The sequence below is a fragment of the Lissotriton vulgaris genome, chromosome 3_1 (assembly GCF_964263255.1).
Source record: "Lissotriton vulgaris chromosome 3_1, aLisVul1.2, whole genome shotgun sequence".
NCBI lineage: Eukaryota > Metazoa > Chordata > Amphibia > Caudata > Salamandridae > Lissotriton > Lissotriton vulgaris.
In genome coordinates this window covers 2,004,777,852-2,004,802,059 of record NC_141689.1, presented here as the reverse complement: position 1 = coordinate 2,004,802,059, position 24,208 = coordinate 2,004,777,852, and the positions used below count along the sequence as shown (strand labels likewise).

General features: G+C 42.0%; 1 protein-coding gene across 1 annotated transcript in view; it reads right to left on the bottom strand.

Annotated features, from left to right (window-relative positions):
* WWC2 (WW and C2 domain containing 2) overlaps window positions 1-24,208 on the bottom strand; it is a 957,428-nt gene that overhangs the window by 504,452 nt on the left and 428,768 nt on the right. Inside the window, exon 6 of the mRNA XM_086962466.1 lies at window positions 4,087-4,216. Coding sequence (XP_086818592.1) covers window positions 4,087-4,216 — 130 coding nt within the window. The remainder of the gene's footprint in view (window positions 1-4,086; window positions 4,217-24,208) is intronic.

The following is a 24,208-nucleotide window of genomic DNA, read 5'->3' as shown; positions in this document are numbered from 1 at the left end:
ACAACCTAGTGGTGGTCCCATTGTCCTAAGACCACCACCAGCTGAGATATGGGCAAAAAGGCATTCCAACGAGAGTTGCACAAAGCATTATGGGACGATTGCATATAAAGCAGTGAATATTAGAGCAGCGTCTCTCCCACTGTGCCAGTGAGAGCAGCATTGATTTCTCCATCTATTTTGTCTTTTTGCCAGCGCCTCGCGCCGTGTTTTTGTGTTTGTTAGGGGCCCAGTGCCACACAGGCACCCCACTGACTGTCCTTAATGGAGGGCAGCTCGGGGAGTCACCCCCAGCTGCCCCCATCAGCTCCCCGTGCCAGCAGCACACACATCAGCTAACGCAGAAGACGGCAGCTCGCATTTGGGTCTGCCTGCTACAGCAGGCAGTTGTGCACTCTTTTGTGGCGTCTCCCGCTTCCCCCAAACACCGGGAGTGCGGAGACTGGACCATGCATGGGAGATGTAGCGGCACTCCCCCCATCCTCAACCTCCTGAATGGGGCCCAGTGATAGGGTCCTGGGCCCTGCATGTCTTCGGCGGGGGAGCACAACAGCGTCCCTCCAATCTTCAGAATCTCAAGAAAGAGCAATGTTTTTTCCGCACACCAGGGAAGACACAGGGCTCCAGGGAAGGGGGGGGGGGGGGTCCCACCCAGGGGAATGGGGTTCCCAGGCGAATGGCCCTCTCTCCTTTATCAGATACCAGTGCTTCCTTTTCCCATCCCCCGGGCCTTGGTCCACCCTGGGGGAAATTGATAAATGGCAGCGGAGCCCCTTGCACTCCGAGACAAGAAAGCCCAAAGGTGCCAAACTTAAAAATTACATATTCGGGCTCCATTGGGACGATTTGGATGATCTTGGGCTCGTTTTATTTCTGGTGCGGAGCTCTATCCACCAGTTGTAACAACCCTCCTCACTTTCAAAGCAGAGTCGCACTCCAAAAGCTTATCCGCTTGACTCCCTGCATCAGTTCTCCTTTGTAGCTTTGTTGGTGGGCGCAGAAAAGTTCAGGGCTTCCCCAAACTGTTCCACGGGGGGAGTAAAAGGGTCAGCCTCACTGACCCTTGGTGAGACCCATTGGTCCTGGGGTCAACTGGACAGAATCCCAGGTCCTAAGTGGGGATCAGGGGGTTCCTCCTTCCAGTTCTCCATGCAGTCCTGGCATCCAGCAGTGTAGTAGTTAGAAAATCCGTAGGCAAAAGGAGCCTTGCCCTTGTGCATGCGATTTTAAAGGGGAGAGGAAGGTTCCAGAAGACAGGAACTCCACTACTAATCAATCCAGGGGTGCCACATCACCTCTCCACTCCTGGTCCAACACTCCTGAACAGCATGCTGGGACAATCCAAAATGGCATCATCCAGGAGCCACTGGCCACATCAGCTTCTGGGGTCTCAGCTTCACTCCTGGCTGACATCCCTGCTAGGGACTTGCACACTAGAATTTCAAAGGGGGTCCCTCCCTGGGTTGGTTTCAGTTGCCTGGGCACTCTCCTTTGTTTAGCGGGCTTGGGCAGGCCCATCCTTGATGCAGATTGATGCAGATGATTCCACCCCAACCCTTTCCTTCTCATGAGCTGTGAGACGTACTGCGAATTACTTCTTTTGTGTGGGGCCGGCCTTTGTTCCTACTGCTTGAGAAAATGTCATTACTGGGCACAGCATGGTGACAGTACTGGGCTCTGATCCTGAGCTGAGTCAGAAAAATATGAAAATGTTGAATGACCCACAAGATGTACAGTTATAATTTTGGAAGTTACAAATGTGATTTTGATTTTCTCACCCCCTACCCTTGCTACATCGCAGAAGCCTTATCCTAAAAGGCAGACACTGCACATGCACAGTCTGTTTAACAGGTGATTACCATGGGAGAGACACCGGTATCTCCAAAAAATGGGTGATCAGAACAGCAGAAAATCCAGACATACTGCTGATGCTGAACCCAGTGAAACACATACAAACATGTACATTTTGATTGATAAAAGCCCCCAGCTTTTTACATATTTTGTTTACCAGTTTCTTTGAATCAGTGAGTATTTCAATAGTAGTATATTGAAAGATTCAATGATTGCAGAGCACCTGGGAAATAAACTTGGATTTGACTATGATTTCATTTTAATTGTGGATATTTTAACTGTATTTGTTTAATACCATTTGGGTTAGATATCAATATTTTCCTTTTCCTGAGCATGAGTTCACTCATGGTTTCTTTTCACTAGTGTAGATGGCTGTGAGGCTGCTATGCAGCCCTACAAATCAGATATTAATTTCAGTTATTCTGCTATGTAAATCAATATAAATTAGGGAATTTTGTGTGGCGGTTTACTTGCAAATTTAGGGGGACATTTCTGCGAGCAAATTGTCCAGCTGTAATATTAAACTATGTATCTGGCATCAAAACCCCTAACTCAGTTCACCCGCTGCAACTTTATCAAGTGCCAAATGGGTAAAGATCTGTGTGTAAGTGTTGGTTCCAGCAAGTGTGATTCATCTGCTTCTAGGTGTTTAACAACATATCGAAAATGAGTTACCTTTGTGTGCAGCAACATAGCATCTGTGCAACTGGTCACTCTCTTCATAGAAGCCTAGATATTTTGGGGTTACAACTCATACAAGTCCCAGTGTGCCCTAACAATTTTTGTTCATTATATAAGAGAGACGCTGGAATCTATCCATTTCCACTATTATGGCACCCAATCCCTTCAATGGGAGTTTGTGTTGCACAGACAAGCAATACAAGACAGTATTACACACCGCCTCCTCCCATGAGCGCTCTGTGGGCCACTTCACACACGTGCAGGGTCGGAATGAGACAGAAAATAGACCCGGGCACCAAATTAAAAGTAAACCCTATAAGGGAAAACAGATATCTAAAGGAAAAGTTGCAAAATGTGTACATCGGGTCAGTTCTGAGCCTGTGAAGGGTATACAACGTTTACAACGAAGTTTTTACCACGCACTACCACTACAACGCAGGCATTACCACGCATACCATTACAACGCATTGCGCTGGGGGGCGCTCTAGGATAGGGAATAAGTATAATTTTATATCCAACACCTTCCCTAGTGTCCACGGGGACTGGAGTTGGAATATAAAATTATACTTACCACTATCCAGCACCTCTAAGCGATATGCGTTGTAACGGTATGCGTTGTAAATACCGCGTTGTAATGGTATGCGTGGTAAAAGTATGCGTTGTAACGTCATACATCCCCTGTGAAGACACCCTGTATATGTGTTTTGCAAAGCTGGTAGACTGGCTGCATTTGTGCTTGCTGCAGGCAATGTTTGTGATAATATCAGAGAAACCAACAGTAAACACTAGTACACCATTGCATGAAAGATGCCCACAAATAGTCCAAACAACAGCCCATATCCTGAACCGGGAGATCGACCTTACAGGCGCTGCCAGACTGCCCTATAAGCCAGTGCGACCCTGCACTTGTGACCTATCACACTAATAGTAATAGTAACCTGTCCAGCTCCTCAGAGTAATACTCACCAAAGAAAAATGTCCTACAGAACTGAGCCCTTTGTCGCACAATATTTGGGGTCGAGGGATTTAGGCAGCCAATTCAGTAGAGCAAACAATGGCTCACACTTATCCTGCGGTATTCTTGCTTTTCACATAATAAAACATGTAATCAAATAATAAACCAATCTGAGAAGAATACTTCAAAATTATATTTCAATTGTAAAACAGTGGGCCAGGTTTCAGTTTAAGGCAAAGAGACATTCTCCACTTTTTATTTTATAACAAAACAAAAAAAACAGTGCAAAAACAATCTGCTGCATACATGAAAACCATCACGTGATAGGACGTGTCGGTATTTCACAGTAATATGGCTTTCCGAGTTCGAGTTCTGACTCACAGCAGCATGGCCTCGACTGGCTCCACTTTCATGAATAAAACCTGGGTTACGACCTCTCCAGAGCACTTGCGTTAAGCCTGCGAGCTTTGTTGCTTGTTTCGAAATCGCTTTACCCAAGAGTCGGAGTACCACGTAAGGTAGACCGCACACTTTTTTACGTCTGTTTGACATCTCTATTCATAGGCACGTCAACCCCCTCTGGGAGTTAATAAAGCACGTACCTGCATCAGATCTCGCTTCTCTTTCTCGCCGGTGCTGATGGCTCTTCGGATGGACTTCAGCTCGCTGAGGATGGCTTTGGCTTCGCTGAGTTCATACCCACTCTGGCCTCCGGACATTTTATGATCGATCCTACAAAGGAAGGGCGAACGAGACACATCAATACAAGTACATACTGAACGCAAACCTTTAATGACGTTGTTCAGAGATACAGTTTCCTGGTCCTATACAAAATAATACTTACGTTTTGAATTCCATTTGCTGTGAGGTAAACATAATTCCCCCACTTGACCTGTTTCATCAACAATAAGGTTATCCCAGAGAAGTGAACATGATTCAAAACAGACGTCACCCCAGAAGACTATACCCACTAAATAACTTTTAACTTGGGTTAACTGACAGAATCAATACAAATGACTAATTTTTTACACTTCTGTACTCTTCGCCCATTGGTACTGTTGGATTGAATGCATGGATCCTTCAAATCCTAGATCAAAATGATACCTGCCTCCTCATCCTTCTTGATCTCTCCTCAGCATTCGACACCGTTAAACATGAGAATTTACTTGAACTTTTAAACACAAGAATGGGTCTATCAGGGACTGTTCTCAAGTGGTTCACTTCCTTTCTGCACAACAGGACGCAGAAATTCAAGAACAACAACCTGATGTCCTCGCCAATACCTGTATCGTTAGGCGTCCCCCAAGGATCCTCCCTATCCCCAACTTTATTCAACCGGTAGTTATGGAACCTCTCACCACCTTGCTACAAGCATCCAATGTACTCTTTCACATGTACGCCGATGACACCCAACTATATCTCAAATTACAATCCCCCAAAGACATTGTACTCCTGAACTCGACGATCAGAAGCACCCAATCCTGGCTGGCCGATAATCATCTCAAACTCAATGCTCTGAAAACAGAGTTCCTTCTGATCTCACCTCCCTCGAAGATCTCTACCACTCAAATTTGGCTTAAACACCTAACTGCACTCAATGTCCAACCCACCATCGTGGACTCAGCAAAATCTTTAGGCATAGCACTCGACACCAACCTCAACATGCAGCAACATATCAGCAAGGCAACTAAAGGAGCGAACTACCAAATCAATACCCTGCGGAAACTTAAAGCCTTCCTCCCAGCCAAAGACTTCCAAACTGCAGTACAAGCACTAGTCCTCCCTCGAATAGAATACGGCAGCATCGCCTTCTGCGGGCTCCCTCTAACTACCACTGCACCCCTAAGAGCTTCTCTAAACGCTGCAGCGAGACTCATCACTGGGTCAAAAAAACACTCGCATATCACCCCTGACTTGAAATCTCTGAACTGGCTGCCTTTTGAAGCCAGAATACATCTGAAAATCGCTTGCATGACACACAAGGCTGTACACTTGAGCTCACCCGGATACCTCACCCAGAAGCTGACAATCTCTGGTGGTTCTAGAAACACTAGAGGCACAAACAATCTTCTGCTAAAACCTCGAAGATTCCGGAAGGAAAAAACGTATAAACGCTCCTTCTCAGGAATAGCACCCAGGATCTGGAACTTACTCCCTCCTGAAACCAGACTCATCTCCTCCTTCGCACTTTTTAAGAAAGAAGTAAAAGCTATCTTCATAGCTAAATACACTTGATCTATTAACGTGGATTCTTAAAGTCTCTGCACCTATCTGTATTATCTGTTCGATCCCTTCGATGATTCGTATTACTTGTATTATTGACTTACCTGACTGTCTATGCTCACACCTATTTGTATTATTTGCATTATTGATGTACCTGTTTTACTATGCTCCCTCATGTACCTACCCCACCCCACTTATTACCTACAACTACGCTACACCTAATGGCCTGTTATTCACTCTCCTGTTTGTATTCCCCGCTTTGTGAAGCGCTCTGATATCTGCTAAGATCTTGTTCGCGATATATAAAACTTTCAAAATAAATAAATAAAATAAAAATAAATGGATAACCTCACTAGTGAAAGAGCGCGTATGGCTGCCATGGAAACCAAAAACAGGCAGCGCCAAAGCCGATAGGTCTTGCCTTATTGGGAACCATTGGCTTTGTCGATGATTTTAGACAATGGTGTGCAGCATAGGTAAAACAGAAAACACTTTTTGGTGATGCTGCCCAGCATTGGCAAAAAAATGTTTTAAAAACATATGACGCAAACATAGTGTTTACTCGTCTTGATACTACTGGCATGCTGTCATTCAGTAGGCACGCATATGCATGATGAGACTGATTAGTGTGGGTGCCATTTTTAATTTACCAATATAGGATGGTAAACACCATTGGATCGGTGAAAAAAATAAATACACATGTGCTAAAGTGCTTTTTTTATAAAGGCAGAGCTGCCTGGCAGCATGGGTCCTCCTAATAAATGATAATGCTCTTTAATTTCCACAAGGAGTGGAGAATCAACGATGGAGCAAGAAGTCGGGAAGCAACAAAGAGAAGGCGGGGAAGCAAGAGGCAAGAGGAGCAATTAAGGGGGAAAATAATTCATAAAAATATGAAAGAAGAAAAGGTGGGAGCAACACAGACTAGGAGCAAAAAGCAGCACTTAAGGGAGAGCGCAAGTGGGGAGAAGAGAGCAATTCAGAAAGCTTAGGAAGAGGATATGAGGATTTGGTGAGGACGAAGCTGCACATGATGGAGAGACCCTGAAAGCACATGCACAGTCGCTGAGTATTTTCTGGCTGTGCCTTTCTTCAGAAATATTGCTGGGAGATCCTTGCTCGACATCCTGCTGCCCTGTTGGTGGAAGGCTGAGCAGGACATTGTAGCACCGCCGCAACTAGCTGTTACTTGTCACAACACCCGGGCGAGGACTACAGCCCCCAGGGTGCACCGGTAACTCTCCAGCTGCCACGAATGAGGGGAAGGCGTGGTCACCGCACATAAAGCGTTGCCTCTCTCCCCGCGGCGCGGGAGTCTTTTCTGGCCATGCCTTTCTTCAGAAATATTGCTGTGAGATCCTTTCTCGACATCCTGCTGCCCGATTGGTGAAGGCTGTGCAGGACATTGTAGCCGCACCTAGCTGTTACTTGTCACAACACCCCGGGCGAGGACTACAGCCCCCAGGGTGCACCGGTATCTCTCCAGCTGCCGCGAGTGAGGGGGAGGCGTGGTCACCGCGCATAATGTGCTGCCTCTCCCCCAGTGGTGCAGGATGCGCGCGGGACGACGCCCGGACCAAGGGTAGGCCCGTCTGTGCCCGTCAGAGCCTGAAGAAGCCAGGGCTGGGCCAGACGGCTAACATCTGTATGTTTGCAGTCAGGTATTCATTCCTTAACGAGTAAAGCAAAATTCTAACTAATTGTGACTCAATATGTATAAATGAATATACGCAAATCAGAGGTGGGCCCCGGTTTGGTGGGGACTTTAGACGCGTTCCTCGTACGTGCCGAATCTGCATTGATGCATGAAATTGCCCTAACTGAACGGAGGCTATCCTTGGACCCGCAATCCCTATATGCATGTCAGCCTGACAAGGGTACAGATACTGGTATAAGCAATGGTTTGGAAATTCCAACTGTCCCTTGAACGATTGGTAAAGCTGCTGACTCATTGGGCCCCGTCACTAACTGTCCCCCCTCAGACCAGGACACTAGTTTTGTGACCGAGCAAGAGCCGGAGATATGGATCACCGGTGTCAGCACCAGAGGTCAGCAAGCAACGAGAAGCCAGGGTGTCAAGAAGGGAACTGAACAGGCAACTGAAAAAAGAAAAGATGTGTGGCCCAAAAACAGAACCAGCGCGTAACACACAAATCAGTTTCTCGACCGATTTCTCCAGCTGTGAATAACAAAGCTTGTTCCTCTTTGTCGTCACTGTCCAGTAACGCTAAGGACAATACTAACGGGACTAGCTCTCCTGTTTGGTCAAATGAGGGTGATTTTTGCACACGCCTGGGTTTACTGATGTCCAATCTCCTTGCTCCTTTGGTACAGAAGTTGGGCAGTATTGAACAAAGATTAATCTCACTTGAAAAGTTAGGAGCCCCTTCTCAAGTAACTAGTTTTGCTGTAGTTGAGAATAATGGTAATGGTGCAGGGCCAATGCTTTTAAGGGGGGACGGTGTTAAGGATAAGGGTATGACTACTACAACTTATTGCCCAAATCTAAACTTAAACGTAGCCAGGTTTGTATCCAAGATCCGAAGATTCTGATGCCACCTAACACAAGCACTGACCATTTGTCAAGTGCATATAACCAGACTGACCAGGGTCAAAACTTCTCAAAGATACAGTCAGCAGTATTAAAAAATACCGCTCCACCCAATTTGGGGGGGAGGGGGCGGGGTCAGGGTAGTATGACAGCGGATCTAGGTTCTGTGGCACACAAGGGGAGTAGGGTGTTTGAGGCCACGTCTAAGGGGGTCCTAAACCTCCCCCCTGAAGCGACCCCGTATACAGTGGTTTTAGCAAATGTCCCCCTTTGCCTGAAAATTATTTTGAACACTCGTCAACTCTACGTAACAAAGCCTGTCATTTTTTGAGTACTAGAACAGGGCTAAATAATGTTATTTTTAGTGAATTCAAAATGGCACGCAGAGTTTCATGGATTGTTAAGTCCAACAAACGGTTACAAGGTGATTGCGTTGTTCTATCGTTTAGATCTCCAAATTTAGTGTGGCTTATTTTTTATAGAGCAAGAAGTGGGGAGACCAATGTAAATGGTATTAATATTCTCCCTTTGGGGTTTTTCTATCACCCTCCGACTGACGAACAGTGCTATCATCAGCAGGCATTATTTTTTGATAGTAGAACCTCTCATTATACAGCGCCAAGCAGCAATGGCTTTGAAATATTTGAGTCCTAAGAAACAATTGACTGACTAATCAATCAAGAAATTAGCGTACTTCATCATGACTATTTGTCCAGTCTTACTCAGGGTCTACATGCAGTATGCCTTAATTACCCATACCTGGTGAAGTTGTTAATCCCACTACTGTGGAGAACAGGCTTAAAAATGACATCACACCCAGATATGAAGATTCTCAGCAAGGATTGTTAGATTGTGACCCTCAGCAGTTAATGTTGCCTTGTGCCAGTCAGTTAATCATAAAAGAAGGAGCTACAAGTTTAAAAGTAATACAGTTTGCAAGGAAGCCTATTCTTAATCTTGCTCCACAAAAATCAACAATGTTTACAAAGGATAAGTTAGGCAAGGAAACCCACTGTAAATGTGTATCTTGGAATATAGCAAGTCTATAACAAAAACTGACAAACCCAATTTGGTGTGAATTTATACAAAGCCAGGATATCCTCTGCCTACAAGAGACGTGGGCAAGAGACCCTTTACATATTAATGGGTACAGAACCTTACACACTAAGGCAGGAGAAAGTAAAGGTGACAGATTAAAGGGAGGCCTTTGTACATACATCACAAATACCCTGAACTTTATTAAAATTGAAACTAGGCTAGATAATGTTTTTATCAGATTATTAATATTAAAATTGATAGCAAGTGATTGATAATTCTGATTAACTTGTACAACAATATTGCCATGCCTGATGTAGAATCTGTTTTTAACGAGTTAGTAACTGAAGTTCAATCTCAATGGCATAAATGTGTTCAAGATACTAGGATTCTTTTTGGAGGAGATTTTAACTGTGGTCTATGTCTTATCGTTGATCCAAATGTGTGCGGAGTTGATGTGACAAAGGGTCTAGTTGCACGCACTTTATTCACTCTAAATTTGGGAAGCGGTTAAACAAGTTGTTATGCACCCTGGACTTAGGATTTGTAAATGAAATGTGTTTAGAACCAGTATCAATGGGTTATACTTTTAACGGGCGGGGTTTATTTTCTACAATTTACTTTTTATTGTTGTCAAATCGCTATGCTTCTCAAGTTAGCTCATTTTTTATTGGAGATATATCTTTGAGTGACCATTTCCCATTGTGTGCCACCTTCAAAGGTTGGCTAAGAAGTAGTAAAAGAGTTTACACTGTCCCCCAGCCCTTGGAGTCAGTTGTACTGGACCGAATAAATGGTTATGCACTGAAATGGGCTATGGTTGATCCTGAACGCGTTTTAAAAACTGTGGTGTAAAACGGAATTTGATGTTTGTATGAACGACTTAGCTGGACCAAGTAGCATTTTAGAGGCCTTTGTGTTAATATCTAGCACTGTGAGGGAGGCCCTTTCGTTTATAAGCAGAGGAAAACAAAACCAACTGGCTGGTTTGACTCCCAGTGCACGAAAGCACACTCAAACCTAAAAAAGTTTCTCCATACTATCCAGAGAGATCACAAGGCTATTAGGGTGGCAAGGATAACGTATAATCTAGCTATAAAGAAGAGGAGGGATAGCTTAAAAAAGGAAGCCTGGGAATCCCTCCATCTGACTGCTGTAAGTAGGGATAGTAGTGCTTTCTGGAAGGTGGTTAAAGCACCTTTTTAAAAACAAGACGGGAGCCCCACCATTGAGATCGCCATCCCGGAGGAACAGTGGGTTGAGCATTTCACAGGGGTATTTAGGGGATAAATCAGTTGGATAACAAACTAAGTAACTCATTACTAAATACTAAATCAGTAAATACTGACCTTAATTTTACCCTAGATGAGGTGATGACGGCGATCTCCAACACCCGTGGAGGAAAGGCACCCGGACCAGATGGTGTTCCCTGTGATCTTTTTAAATCGAATGTATCTCTTTGGGGCCCAATAATTACGCAAGTGGCGAATGCAAGTTGCCATGTTTCATTTCCGGCAACTTGGACAGAGTCAATTATAATCCCTGTCTTTAAAAAAGGAAACCGCCAAGACCCTAGATGTTACTGGCCTATTTTGTTATTAGACTCAATGACAAAAATTCTAGGTCATGTAATTTTAGTAAGATTAAAAGCCTGGACGTCTGACAATAGAATCCTTTCTGATTTACAGTACGGCTTCCTTGAAGGAGCGGGCACGCAGACTCTTAACCTTGCCTTATTGGTGGGAAAATATGTTAGCGTAAAAAATGGTAACTTGTTTTTAGCCTATGTAGACCTGACAGCTGCTTTTGACTCGGTAAAACACACTAAACTTTGGAAGATTTTAGAAAAGATAGGTGTGGAACATCAAATTATCCATTTTTTAAGACGATTATTTTGTAATGCTCAAACGAGAGTCCTTTTTGATGTAAAGGGTGAGTCTACAACTCCAATCTCAATACGTAGGGGAGTCCATCAAAGATGTGTCCTTGCAACGTTTCTTTATAATTTGTACATAAATGATCTTGAGGGCACATTACTTGAGCAAACTATTGACTTCCCTAAGATTAATGGTCGTTCAATTCCTGCTCTTTTATATGCTGATGACACGGTTTTACTGTCCAGAACACAAGTAGGTCTATATAGAGTATTAAATGGTTTCAATGATTTTATTAACGACTTAGGACTATCAATGAACACTTCCAAGACCTATGTTATGAGATGTGTGGGGGGGGGGGAAATCTCGTTACATGTTTATTGCGGACCAAAAGATTGAAATAACAAAAACTTTTTCATATCTGGGTGTCATGTTTCAGCAAGAAGACACGTTGGCACAGGCAATAAGATCTAAAAAAATAAGCTTTATAAACACCATATCTGCACTCACCCAGTTTATGAAAAGATTAGGGAAAAGACCACCGGTGGAACTTTTACAAATTTATAGGGCTAAAAGTATCTCCACTGCAACCTATGGTTCCGGGTTCTGGGGCATTGCAAACACACATTCTCTACAAGTAGTGGAAAATAAATTCCTAAGATATCTATTGTCGGTACCCAGCACAACATCTGCTTACATCGGTCACGTCAAATTGGGTTTAACGTATTTGTCTGACATTATTAAACTTGAGCCAGTCTTATTGTGGCATCGAGTATGGACTAAGGAAGAACCCACATTAAATAGGAATATTTTAAAGGATATTTTAAAATTGGAAAAATACTTTATTATGTTTATAATTTTATGCAGAATCTGGGTCATCCGGAGTATTTTTCTGATCCCGAATCCCTGCAATTAATAAGCAGGAAGGAATTAAAAAAAGAAGGTATTGCAATGTTGGAAATGATAAGGTTGACGACTGAGATTTTTAAGCCCACAGTATTTGAAAATCAAATGACCTTAAGTGTTTTTAAAATGCAGCCTTAGCTAGCTATAGTTCCAGCAGGGTACGACTGGTTTTTATTAACAAGATTTAGACTGCATATTCCATAGACTTACCAGCTTTCCTAACATGAATAATTGGAGCCGCACTATGATAGCTTGTCCCTATGACGATTGCTCATGTCAATCCACCACCCATGTCATCTTTTTTTGTGGTTTTTACTCTGATATTAGGAAAGTGTGGAGTCGACCAATGCTAAAAAAGATGGGGATTAGGACTGGCCAACCTGCATATATTGCACTGCAAACCCTGGATAATGCGGATATGATCTGGAAAGTTGCAATGTTTCTAAAAAGGGCAGTTGCCTATAGGAAGAGTTTACTGTTTTAATGAATTTTGGTCTTTATTTTTATTATCCTTGGCAATATCCATGCTTTTAGTTTTTTATGTATGACTGATGTTAATGGCCTTATAAAATTTTACATATTGTCACTGTGATTATTTTGGTGTATGTACTGCTTTTATTTTTGTGTATGTACTGCTTTTATGATTGTATTACTTTACAATCAAATAAAGCTTCATTTTGATTTTATTTGAGTGCTTTGAGAGAAAGTAAAGAGTAGCCCACTAAATGAGATCGGTGGAAAGATACAAGTAAACCAAACAAAAGGATGGTAAAGAAGCCATGCTACAGGAGAGAGACAAACATAAGAAAAGTAATGCTAATCATTGAATATGAAGCAAGAAAATGAGTGGGAATTAATCAAACCAATGATAAGCAGTGGGCAGGCTCAAAGCCTACTGTAACTTTATGGTATGATCCACAAGAGGCTTTGACTTACCAGGCAACTAAAAGCAGTCTAGCAGGAGAGACTTAATCAGGGGAGTACCCCAGGCACATGCTTAATTCTGCCTGCACTCAGGCAATGACCCCTTAATGCATGCTCAGCTTTCTTATCCATAGTTGCAACGTCTGAAGCTACATTTACAGTTTGACAATATATCAAGAAGCTTTGTTTAGTGATTTTAATATTTCAGACTTGGTCGGCATGACTTTAAAAAGCTGAGATCAATTTTCTTCTTTGTTGGTGTTTACCAGCGGCAGCTCCTCCACTAAGGCAGTGGAGCGTCAGCCCACTGATTTTCAGCAGTGCAAAAACGGAAACATAGAATGAGAATAGCACAATGTTATTATCATTTTATTTTTCGGTGCAAGCCAGGTTAGGGTAGGGTGGGGAAGGGCTGTCAGAGCAGGGGGAGGAGGAAATATGCGAACTTAAATGTGCATGATGGTTTGTCTAGCTGTCTTGGGCCGCCCAAACAGTCATGCACCCTTAGCATGTTCTCCACATGGCTGAATTGCACAGACTGGGTGGAGAACATGCACAGGCTCCCACTCCCTGTCTGAGTGCCAAACCAGTCCACTCATACCACTGGTGACAGCAGCGTCGTGATGGGGTTAGGGGAGCCTGTGTGCTTTCTGCGTCGGAGAGTTAGGAGGAGGAGCGGAGGAGAGACATCGGCCGTGCAGAGGTAAGTGTTACATATCTTTTTCACTTGCCCCGCGTACCAGCCCCCACTGGTGTTTACCCTTTTTTTTTAAATCACTCAGAAGTAGCACATTTACTGTGAATATACAGCCTTGTTAACAGTGCTGCGATCACCTCAACCAAGTTGCAAATTCTATTGCCCATGGTGTCTTCCTATTTCCCTTTTTTGGCTCAATATTCCACATCGTGCCTCTGGCGAAGCTTATGTGTACAGACCATTCTTTATGTGCCGCATTAATTGTGCACCTGGGAGGGCTCCATTCATCCCACTCCTCAAAATTAAGTTGGCACAGAGAACACAACAGAGCCTGTGCCCCCATAAAGAAAAACCCAACACAATTTCTAGGAGTTGAATTACTTTCAATATTTATTCATGTGGTTTTTATATACTGCCTGACAGAGCCCTGAGGGACTCAAAAGTGCTGTTCATTAATTTAGAACAGATACCGAGAAATACTAAGAGACACGTGTAGCCTGACAAAATGGACATTATTAGTATGCTCCAGTCCAGGGATCTGATGAAACAATCCTTTGAAAATCTTTCAGGAATTCCACTTAAGGATCTTACAGTCAGATATATAGAGAACGATATTGATCTGTAAGTTCAAGTGTCTCAATACAGTAGCACCCACGCCTCGCAAAATCCACTACTCTGCAGGTTTCCTTTTTCTTTTTAAAAAAAACATTTTTATTAACATTTTATCCCAGCAGACAGACAAGGAAAAAATACACAAATGAATACGTTATAGGTCCATAAATTACGAAGCAGAAACAGCAGAACAAAAAAAAGGTCAGATGCACAAATATAATCTACAAAATCCTTACTGCCCCGTCCACTTCTCGATTGGTAGCCATAATTTATACCCAAACATTTTCCGTCTAATACCCTTGAGTTTGTACAAAGAAGATTCAAGATGGTATATTGACAACAATTTAGCTTGCCATTTTACAAAATGTGGTGGTTCCTGGTCGATCCATTGCGAAGTTTCCTTTTCAGAGAGTATTTCGAATATTTTCTGCCGATTGCTGTTTGGTTCATACTGGCAAAAACAGGAAAGTGTGTTGCACACCGGTAGGGAATATCAAGATATGTGATCATGCTCTTGCTTTTCCTCTGGAGTCAGCTGAGCGGGCCGCACAATGGTGCATTCCTACAACTCTTGTCGATGGAACAATATTGACTCTAGTCCCAGTTAACACCTGGCTGCCAGTGCCCGGATCAGGTTTCTACCCAACAACCGTGTGCTAAAACCTACTGTCTTTTAAGGTTAACAATGTCATGGCATGCTCTGCCACTCAAACCACAACTGCGTTATTCTTCCTGTAATTAAGACGGGCACGGACGGAGGGCCCTTTGAAACGTAAGATGGCGGCCTTCCTGTTTCAAATGAATGGCAGTGGAAGGGTTTCAAAGTGGCAGGCCTAATTCCTACAACAACTGTCCTTTGTTTTCCTGTGGTATGCAGCTGACAGTTCCTTAAACAGACCTTGGATACCTACCAAAACTGCCTGCAAGAAAGCTCTTTTAAAACAATACTCCGTTGTTAAATTATTAGAAGAAACGCGTCGTGCTTGTCTAGATTTTAATCCTTGCTGGGAGAGTTGAAAGGATAATACCTCTGCCTGTGTGTTGGGAAATCTGTGTATTAACGAAAGCCTGATGTGGGCTTTAAAAATTCGGGTGCACATATCTTTGAGCTTTTTAAGAAACGAAATGGCGAAAACTTTGTTTTCTGTGCACAATATGTATGTAATGTATACAGCCTAGCCTACGTAAGAAAACTGGAAGGAATGTAGCATTGTACATTCAGACCATGGTACTGGCTTAGTCCAGTCAAGGTTCAGGGTTCAAGTGCCTGTCGCATTCCACTAACTGCACTGCTCAATGTGCAGACAAGCATGTCTTGCAGGTTGCAAGTTCATACGGCGCACACCTGTGCACTAGGGCTGAGCTCACTGACCCATCAATTAGTAATAACAACCCAGTCAGGTTTTTAAGGTGCCTCCAGTGAATATGTATGAGGAGAATTAACATATAGACCTTGAGTGAAGAATATTTGCATATAATACATGGGATTCTGCAATACTTCTATAAAAACCTGTCTCTAATTACTTTATTATCAGCAAATTGTGACACACCCAGTCACTCATTATAAAGATTATAATAACTTAATACAGTTGAGTTCTGGCATCCCAATGCTGCTGCCAGCAGCATAAGGGAAAGGCAGGTCAGGTCATTGGGCCAATTGAAATGGCAATTGGCTATTCTTTGTTCAGTTCTGCTTTTCTAGCTGTAAAGTGACTACAAGATAGAAGATATTCATGGCAACATGTTTATTCTTTGCACTCCTTAGTTAATCATAGAAAAGTTAGAATCTTTTTGCATGCTTCTACCTATTCAAAGCTACTGTGCATTTTTTTTAATTAAACAAAACTTTACTTGCATTAAACTGATTCCAACATCTTCTTTCAACAAACACCTTACAGCTTTTTTGATGCATTTAATTTTGCATTAGAGATTCTATTTTTATTCTTCATATTTGCAAACATGCTCTCTATCTTAAATAAAAGAAGCACAAGGATAGAAATGGTCTGTGGAGAAGGTGATGGTGTTACCATGGATTATAAGCGATAAAGAACCCCTGCCCTATATGATAAGGATAATGTAATTCACCTTGAAGTAACACACCCTTATTAAGGAACTCGGCCTTCGGACTCTTTTTTTTTCTATATGGTTACGGAGCTCCTCTGTGACTTGCAATATCCTTATAATGTTCGGCAGGGGGTACCTTACCCCATATATATAAATTGGTCAACCTGAAAACATAACTGAATTTACCTTATGAGTGGGCCAGAAAACAATGAGAATCTGTGTTTCTGCACTGATTTGAGCCATAATTTTGCCTACTTTCAACAGTAGAGTGCAGCTGCAGCCCACTTGAGACGAATATGACATTACTAAGCATCACTTTTCCACAAATGCCTTTACACGGGAGGGCAGTGAAATGCACTGTCCTTAACAGTGCATCGCTGCACATTTCATGCGATTCTAATCTTGGCAAATCAATTTAAATTACTCCTTTCAAAACAGAGCCATATCCAGTCTGTATAGTCATAGAAACACTTTCAAGATAAATCAGGGCAAAGTGCTTATAACTATTAAGTGATCAAAATAGGATTTTGCACAAATGTTTTCTATCTTGTCTCCCTCTTCATTAATGTTGATAATAATGACATCACAATGTAGTATCAGTTCCCTCATCGAGGGAATATAGAGATCACAAACCAGGAGTTCTATTGCATGAAACTGTCCCCAGTTCCAGTCTGTGCTCGGTGCAGATTATTTGGGTGCGCCTGGTGCAGAACAGGACTATGCGCTATATTACAAAACCAGGTGGTGTCCCTACTGTTAGCACAAAATTACAGCTGCATTGAGGACAGTGTAGCAAGGAAAGACAGAGTGCAGGTTTCAAGTCACGCCATATTTTACTGAACCGGATGGCATGACTTTGAAGGGGACTGGAGGGCAGGTATGCCCTTACAAGCAGGTGCAGTGCATGACTGCACCGCTTCCTGGGTGATGCACGTGGTGTCCCTGTTCTCCCCGAAAAGACACCAATGAGATGGCTGTGCTAACTGTGCACCACTTTCTAGGTGGCCCACAGTCACTGCACTTCCGAGAGCCTGTTTGCACATGTGCTTGCGTGGGTAAAATGGAGCTGGCACAGGCCAACAACATTCCCTAACCTGCATAGGCCCACAACATAAAGGAAGTAACAGAGTGCCCCGTGAGATTAAGCTGCCAAAAACTGTGGGCGTGGGCATTTGGTATTACAGAAGGAGCTGGACAAGCATCTGCGGCCGCTATTGTCATATGGAACTATCTTGGGAGCACAAGAACTGGGACCAAAAGGACCACTACAACCCTGGGGCACTTCGTGAATACCGTCACAGGAAAGTAAATCAATAAGAATACGAGGAGTCGTAAACATGTATGATTTGTGCATCTTATTAAAGTTGTTTTCTGAATATCAGTTATCATTTGCAAGTTGTCTATATAGGAACTTTGCAATTTCTGCTGTTGCAGATCTGTTTTTCTCAGTTACCTCTCAAGCGCCCAATTGGTAGTAACATCAATTAAAATAGGACTCACATGACTAAATTTCTTTAAAGATATATTTATTATGGCCCTGACCAAGATGGCAGCAGAAACATGATTCACTGCTTGGGTCCATTCTCCTCCAAAATGAGGCATTAGCTTTATACCCGCTCTGTGCATCTACCGGCCCAAGGCATTATTAGAGCCCACCGGAACACACTAACCGGGCGAAGCTGAGAGTCTGAGACCAGACAGCATCGCAGCACAAAAAAAGGTGTCAATGCATGCGAAGGCTTGAGCACCTTGCACCGCAACCTAGATATAGAGGATATCAACTCTGGAAGAACTGATTAGGACTGTAGAAAAGTGGAAAGTACAAGGACGAAGCCCACACAGTCAGAAAGGGGAAGACTTGGCGTGAGCCAAGAATGAGTGTTGCAGCATAAGTACAGTAGTCAGATAATCATCCTATGGAACCACATTAGTCCTTTATCTGCATATGAGCCAATATCACACTACAGCCAGGATTTAAGGGGAAAACGTCATAGACAAGAGAAAGGGGGGAATTGGGTAGGGATGGCGAAGAGAGATAAAGCCTAACCTCAGGGACCTGAACACTAAATTTTATCCTGCATATATCATGTGTGTAGTAATATGTTCTAGTGTGCATTAAGGTACTTTCCCTTCTTGAAAGGAAAGCACTGAGTTGAGCAAACAGTTACTGCGCTACTGTGAGATTTTTGAGTCCTAAGGTTGCACACCCCACACTACATCTTTGATAAGCCAGTGACTGCTCGGCATCGCTATAACTAACAGACAAGTGTGAAAGGTTGTAATTGGCCCAGTTTGCAGTATCTCAGTAGGGTGGACCTCAGGATATCAGAAGACAAAGACTGCACCTCCAGTTTGCTCCATTCTCACCACCCCAAAAGGGGTCTGTCACTTACCTGTCTTTGAAATTTAGTAAATTTAATTGAAACTAAACATAGATAAAATAAAGCTTATGTCGCATGTGCCATCATCACACAAGTGTTGCACATAACCTTTGCCACTTTCAAATCTATCAGTGCATAATATTCACAAATAATAACATAGCATTATCTTCACTAACTGATCCGTAAACTTAAGGGCGACCCTACATCAAGTTTACATTCCAGTATCAATTCAATAGCTACTGCGAAAGGCTACTGTACAACACTAAAAATTCTCCACCGGAAAGTCTCCATATTGCTAATCGTCCTATAGTAGTTAAAACAGGCTTGTTTAAGAAGAGTTGTGTGGTACAATTTCACTATCATATTTCATAGCTGTCAGTATGAAGCAAACATCAACTTCTTAGCTTCATCAGTTTCCTCCCACAGGCATTCTGTTCATTTTCATACCGGTCTAGTGTCTGGGGAGGTCTATTAACTCCTGTAATACTGCGGCCCAATCAGTTAGGTCTTCTGTTAATGTGCCATCTCTCCTGGCAAGTTTAAACCCAGTTTCCACCAATTCTCCTATGTCTTTGAGCCAAGCTAGTCGCCTCTATGCTAGTAATGTATGCTTCATTTGTCCTTTTCCATCACAGTCTAATTACAATAGGCATTCCTATGGGGTTGGAGAATAACCCCCCTTCTGTAATTGGTTGTAACCTCGTCATAACCTTACAGCACAACTACTGAGCTTGTAAGCAATTCAACACCATATGTAAAAAGTCTTCCCTAGTTGTTTTGCACCAAATGCATCTAGAGGACAGGCCTGAATTGATTTTGTTTAATTAGTTGGAGCTAGAAACGTCTTGTGCAAAAAACAAAATTGTATTTCCTTGAATCAGGAACTGGTTGAAATCTTTTTCAAATGTTGGTCTTATTCCTTTTCCGTAATGGACTATGTGCACCTGTCTTGTCTTTAACTGATGTCGCTTTACCACTTTTGTCTTGTTGCAAAGTTCTACAAATATTGTTAATCAGTCCCTCGTCCTTTGTTAGATTCAACATGTTCCTCATGATCCGAGTTGCTTCCTGTGAGCCTGAGAATGTTCTCTGTATTTCACTAGCCCTATATGGCAAATGTGCATTCTAAAGAAATTGACCAGTTCCAATACCTATGCATGCATGGGTGGTAACTTTTTAATGTTTTTTATGATAAGGATTTACAAACATTAAAAATAAAGTACTGCTGACAGAGCCAAGGCCAGAGCTATTGGCGTTGCCAATACTTGCTTTTTGTGTAATTCTTTTAGGTTTCCCTTGTACATCTTTCTCGGCAAGCGAATAACATATTTGAATTACTTCAACTATCCATCTTGCTATTGTTCCTTTTGATACAGATGTTCCCTTTAAATTGTAACATGTGCTATCATTGACGTGTTCTTATTTTGCTTGATGCGAGTAATACATAATAACTGTCCTTCTAAAGTCTTGCATGGCTAGAACTTTTTCATCTTTTGTTTTTGATTGTTGAAAAAGGGCATGTTTGTTGATAGACTGATTAACATGCAACAATTACACAACTTTAGGTATAAAGTTAGTATTGGTTTTCATTATAACATTGACTTTATAGTTTGTAAGTATGATTACTTGACAGTAAAGATTACATCTCACTTGCTCTGTGTAAGGAAATTATTACTTTGAGGAACTGTTTTTGTAATATAAGGTGTTTAAGCCTAAAGTTCTGGTTCAACAATTGTAATCCTGTTAAAACTAAATTGAGATTTCACGTAGGAGGTAGTACTGATTTAGGTGGGTTTCCATACTCTGCCCTTTCTAAGAATTGTTGATTACTGCTATTCTGAACAGGGTTGTTCCCTCTTCTCCTGTACCACATACTACAATTGCAGTATATATAAGTGAGGCGTAAAATAGGTTTAACTTTATTAAGAACATTAGATATTGCACAAAAACAATGTTGTTTGTTTCGATTTCTGGTGTATTTTCTCCGTCATACCACATAATAAAACATTTTTAATTTGTCATTTAGCATTTTTGAGGGTTTAATTTCTTTGCTTCCTTAATAACTTCCAAGAACTCTGCTGGCAAGTGTCCAAACGTTGTTTATTTATGAGTAATGCTTCCAGGTGAAGCCTGAAAAGATCTGGGCGGCAGAATCTTCCCTGTAATAATGTTAATAAGTTTGGGATCTTCACCACCTAATTTTGTGTTAACGCTTATAGGTGTGAATACCGTGTTTGTCATGTCAACTTAGGCGCTCTAAGGGTAATTGTCATTTTTGCCTGTAATTGCTAATTAAACTTGGAATCAACGGTATCAGTGTGAAAGTGTAAACAAATGTTCCATATCATTTAAGCGAGAGAACACTGGCCTTGGGCTTAAGGTGTAGTTACTTGTAGGTAAAGTTTAGTCATTTTGCATTTTCCATTGTTGCAATCAGATTTCTGTCTAGTTTGCCCCATTATACAGACATCAGGTCTAATACTTTGTTTCTTGGTTTAGTTGCACAGATATGAAACCACCACTGGTGTGATTATTTTAGGTGTTTTTCTCTCCTGGCAGGTGGACTGCAACCAGACATGTTGTTGTTGGTAGCCCTAATTCATATTTCTTTGCCTAGTTTTGAAAGTGGACATGGTTTCATTCGCCGTTTGTTGATATAGAACATTGCTGCGGTGCTGTCCGTTTATATATGCACAGCATTCCCCTCTATTTGTGAATGAAAAGCTTTCAAGGATAGAAATAACGTTTTAGTCCTATAAGGTTCAAGTGTTTAACTGCCTCCTTTTGTGTCCACTATCCCCTGTTATGTAGGTTGTCCGTGTGTGCCCCCCAACCTCTGTGTTCTGCATTCAGGGTGATTGTCATAGTGGGGATTGATTCCATTGACTACCTGCCCTTTGACACAGGTTAATGTGGCCATCATTTTCATTTGCTGCACAATGAGCATTAAATAGTTCAAACCCCTCTTTGACTATGACCACTGATTCATAATAAACCTAAACCGGCACATGCATAGATTTGTCAACAGGATACTTGGAATACAGGATGCCATCATTCCGTGCAACTTCCCCAGCATAAGCGAATGAGACTTATGGTGAAGGTGAACTTGTTCCTGTAGCACCAGAATACTCTTGAGTTTCAAAGGCCAACAGCTACAACTATCCATCTTGCTAATGTTCCTTTTGATACAGATGTTACCTTTAAATAGTAGCATGTGAAATCACTGATGCTTTCTTATTTAGTTTGTTGTGAGTAATACATAACTGTTCTTCTAATGCTAAGCATGTCTAGTGCTTTTTCAGCTTGTGTTTTTGGTTATCGAAAAAATGCAGGTAGGTGGATAGATGGATTAATGTGCAACAAAGACACCATTTCGACTATAAAGTTAGGATTGGTTTTCATTATAACTCTGTCTTTATAGTTTGTAAGTATGATTCACAGATTCTTAAAGCTTGAATCTCACTTGCTCTGTGTAAGGAAATAATTTCTATGAGAAACTCTCTTTGTAATATTAGGTATCTAACATAGCCTAGGGCACTGATTCAACAAGTGTAGTCCAGTTAAAACTAAAATGAGATTTGACATCATTGTGGAGTAGCTAATTTGGCCTCCCAAAATGACTTTTCCCAGGAAGAAGGGGGTGAAGATATTTTCATGTTAAAAGCGAACCTTATGGCTTTGATGTTTTCGTTTACACACTTTGGGCAGACTTTCCCTTTATCTCTTTTCCGTCTTCTCCCTCGTCCTCTCCCTTCCCACTACACCTCTCCCTTTTCCCTCTCTATTTGTCTCTCCTGACATTGGATACAGTTCTTCCTCGTCTCCCTGCTATGGCTCCTTCCTCCCCTCCTTTCCTATAAAGTCTCTCAACCTCGTTGTTTGTTTACTGTACCTTACTACGCTATTGTAACGGATGTAATTTGTAACGCAATGTTTCTCTGTTATAGCGCTCTGATACCTACGGGTCTAGCCAGCGCTTTATAATCCTTTTGATGTACCTTCTAATGCAACGTTCCCCTGGTTATGCGCTCTGATACCTACGGGTCTAGATAGCGCTATATAACCTTTTGCAAATCAAATAAACTAAAAAATGTTTTTTCCTGAACGCTGAGACCTGAGCAACATGACTGATGACCGGTGGAGCTGCTTGACAGCTAATGAGGAGATTGGCCCTGGTTTCCCCCATGACCTTCACCTACCCAGCCGGACATTGGACATTGTTCCTCCTCATCTCCCCGCTATTACTCCTTCCTCCTTTGAATTATTGAAACATTGTTTATGTGTACTGTACCTTACTATGCTCTTGTATCTGATGTAACTTGTAATGCAACAATCCTAAATGTAAAGCGCTCTGATACCCTCTTGGGTCAAGTTGGCGCTATATAAAACTTTATAAATAAAAAGAAATCTCCGAAACGGTTGAAATTAGTTCCCCTTCAATAGCTAGTCAATTACAAATGCTTACACATGAATCATGTGTGTCTGATATGTGACACCACCATTGCTAATCATTTTGTGAACTATCTTGCAGACTTTATCCCAAAGGGTAAAACGTTGAAGTGATAATGTTTGCCACATCACAAAGCAGAGATATTTGTGATGGTCCTTGGTCAGTGGAACATGAAAATATGCATCTTGAAGGACCCTGTTTGTTAGATAATTTCACTGCTCCAGCATTGAGATTACTTTTTGTAGTGCTGTAAAGACTTAGGTTCAGAAAGGGTCTAAAGGTCAAGTCTTGTTTTGGGATCAAGAAATAAGTGGAGTCAATCTCCAAAATGCGTTCTTCTCTTGGTACTCCTTCTATAGCATTTTTGGATAACATGACGTAAAGTCCCTAATGTCTGACTCTATCATATGTAGGCCTCACTCCATCTTAGTCCATGGAGGTCGACGTCTTTATTAACTTAGACATTGTACACTACCATATTCCTTCAATTATGCCGAATCATTGTCATGTCTACCTTTCAACGCAGATGTTGCCAGACCTTATCTTTCTAGGAATTGTGATAGCATAAAGTTCTTCGATTAATAACATAGATAGCCCATCTAACTTCTGGGTCAAATGTCTACCCTTCACCCTGTCAAGGTTAAATAAGAACACATACAGACATATAACTAAAATAATTTAGTCTTAATAGATGTTCTTGTGTCTTATATGTCCCTATGGAAATGATTGGGACACATACCTTGATGCACATAATGTATGTCAGACACTACTAAACTAATGCCGGAAATTTAAATTTCTGATAAGATTTAGTATATAAGGAATGCTACATGACCACTTGTCAGGAGAGGTCCTTTGCCCAGATTATCATCCGAGATTCAACCAGGGACAGTCTAACCTGCTCCCAGCGCACTTCGTTTGTCGCAGATGTCACGCCTGAAGTTGATAAAGCCAAGTCCTAGAGTAAGACCGACTGACTGTTACCGCAGCAATTGTTTGCCCTTCACAGG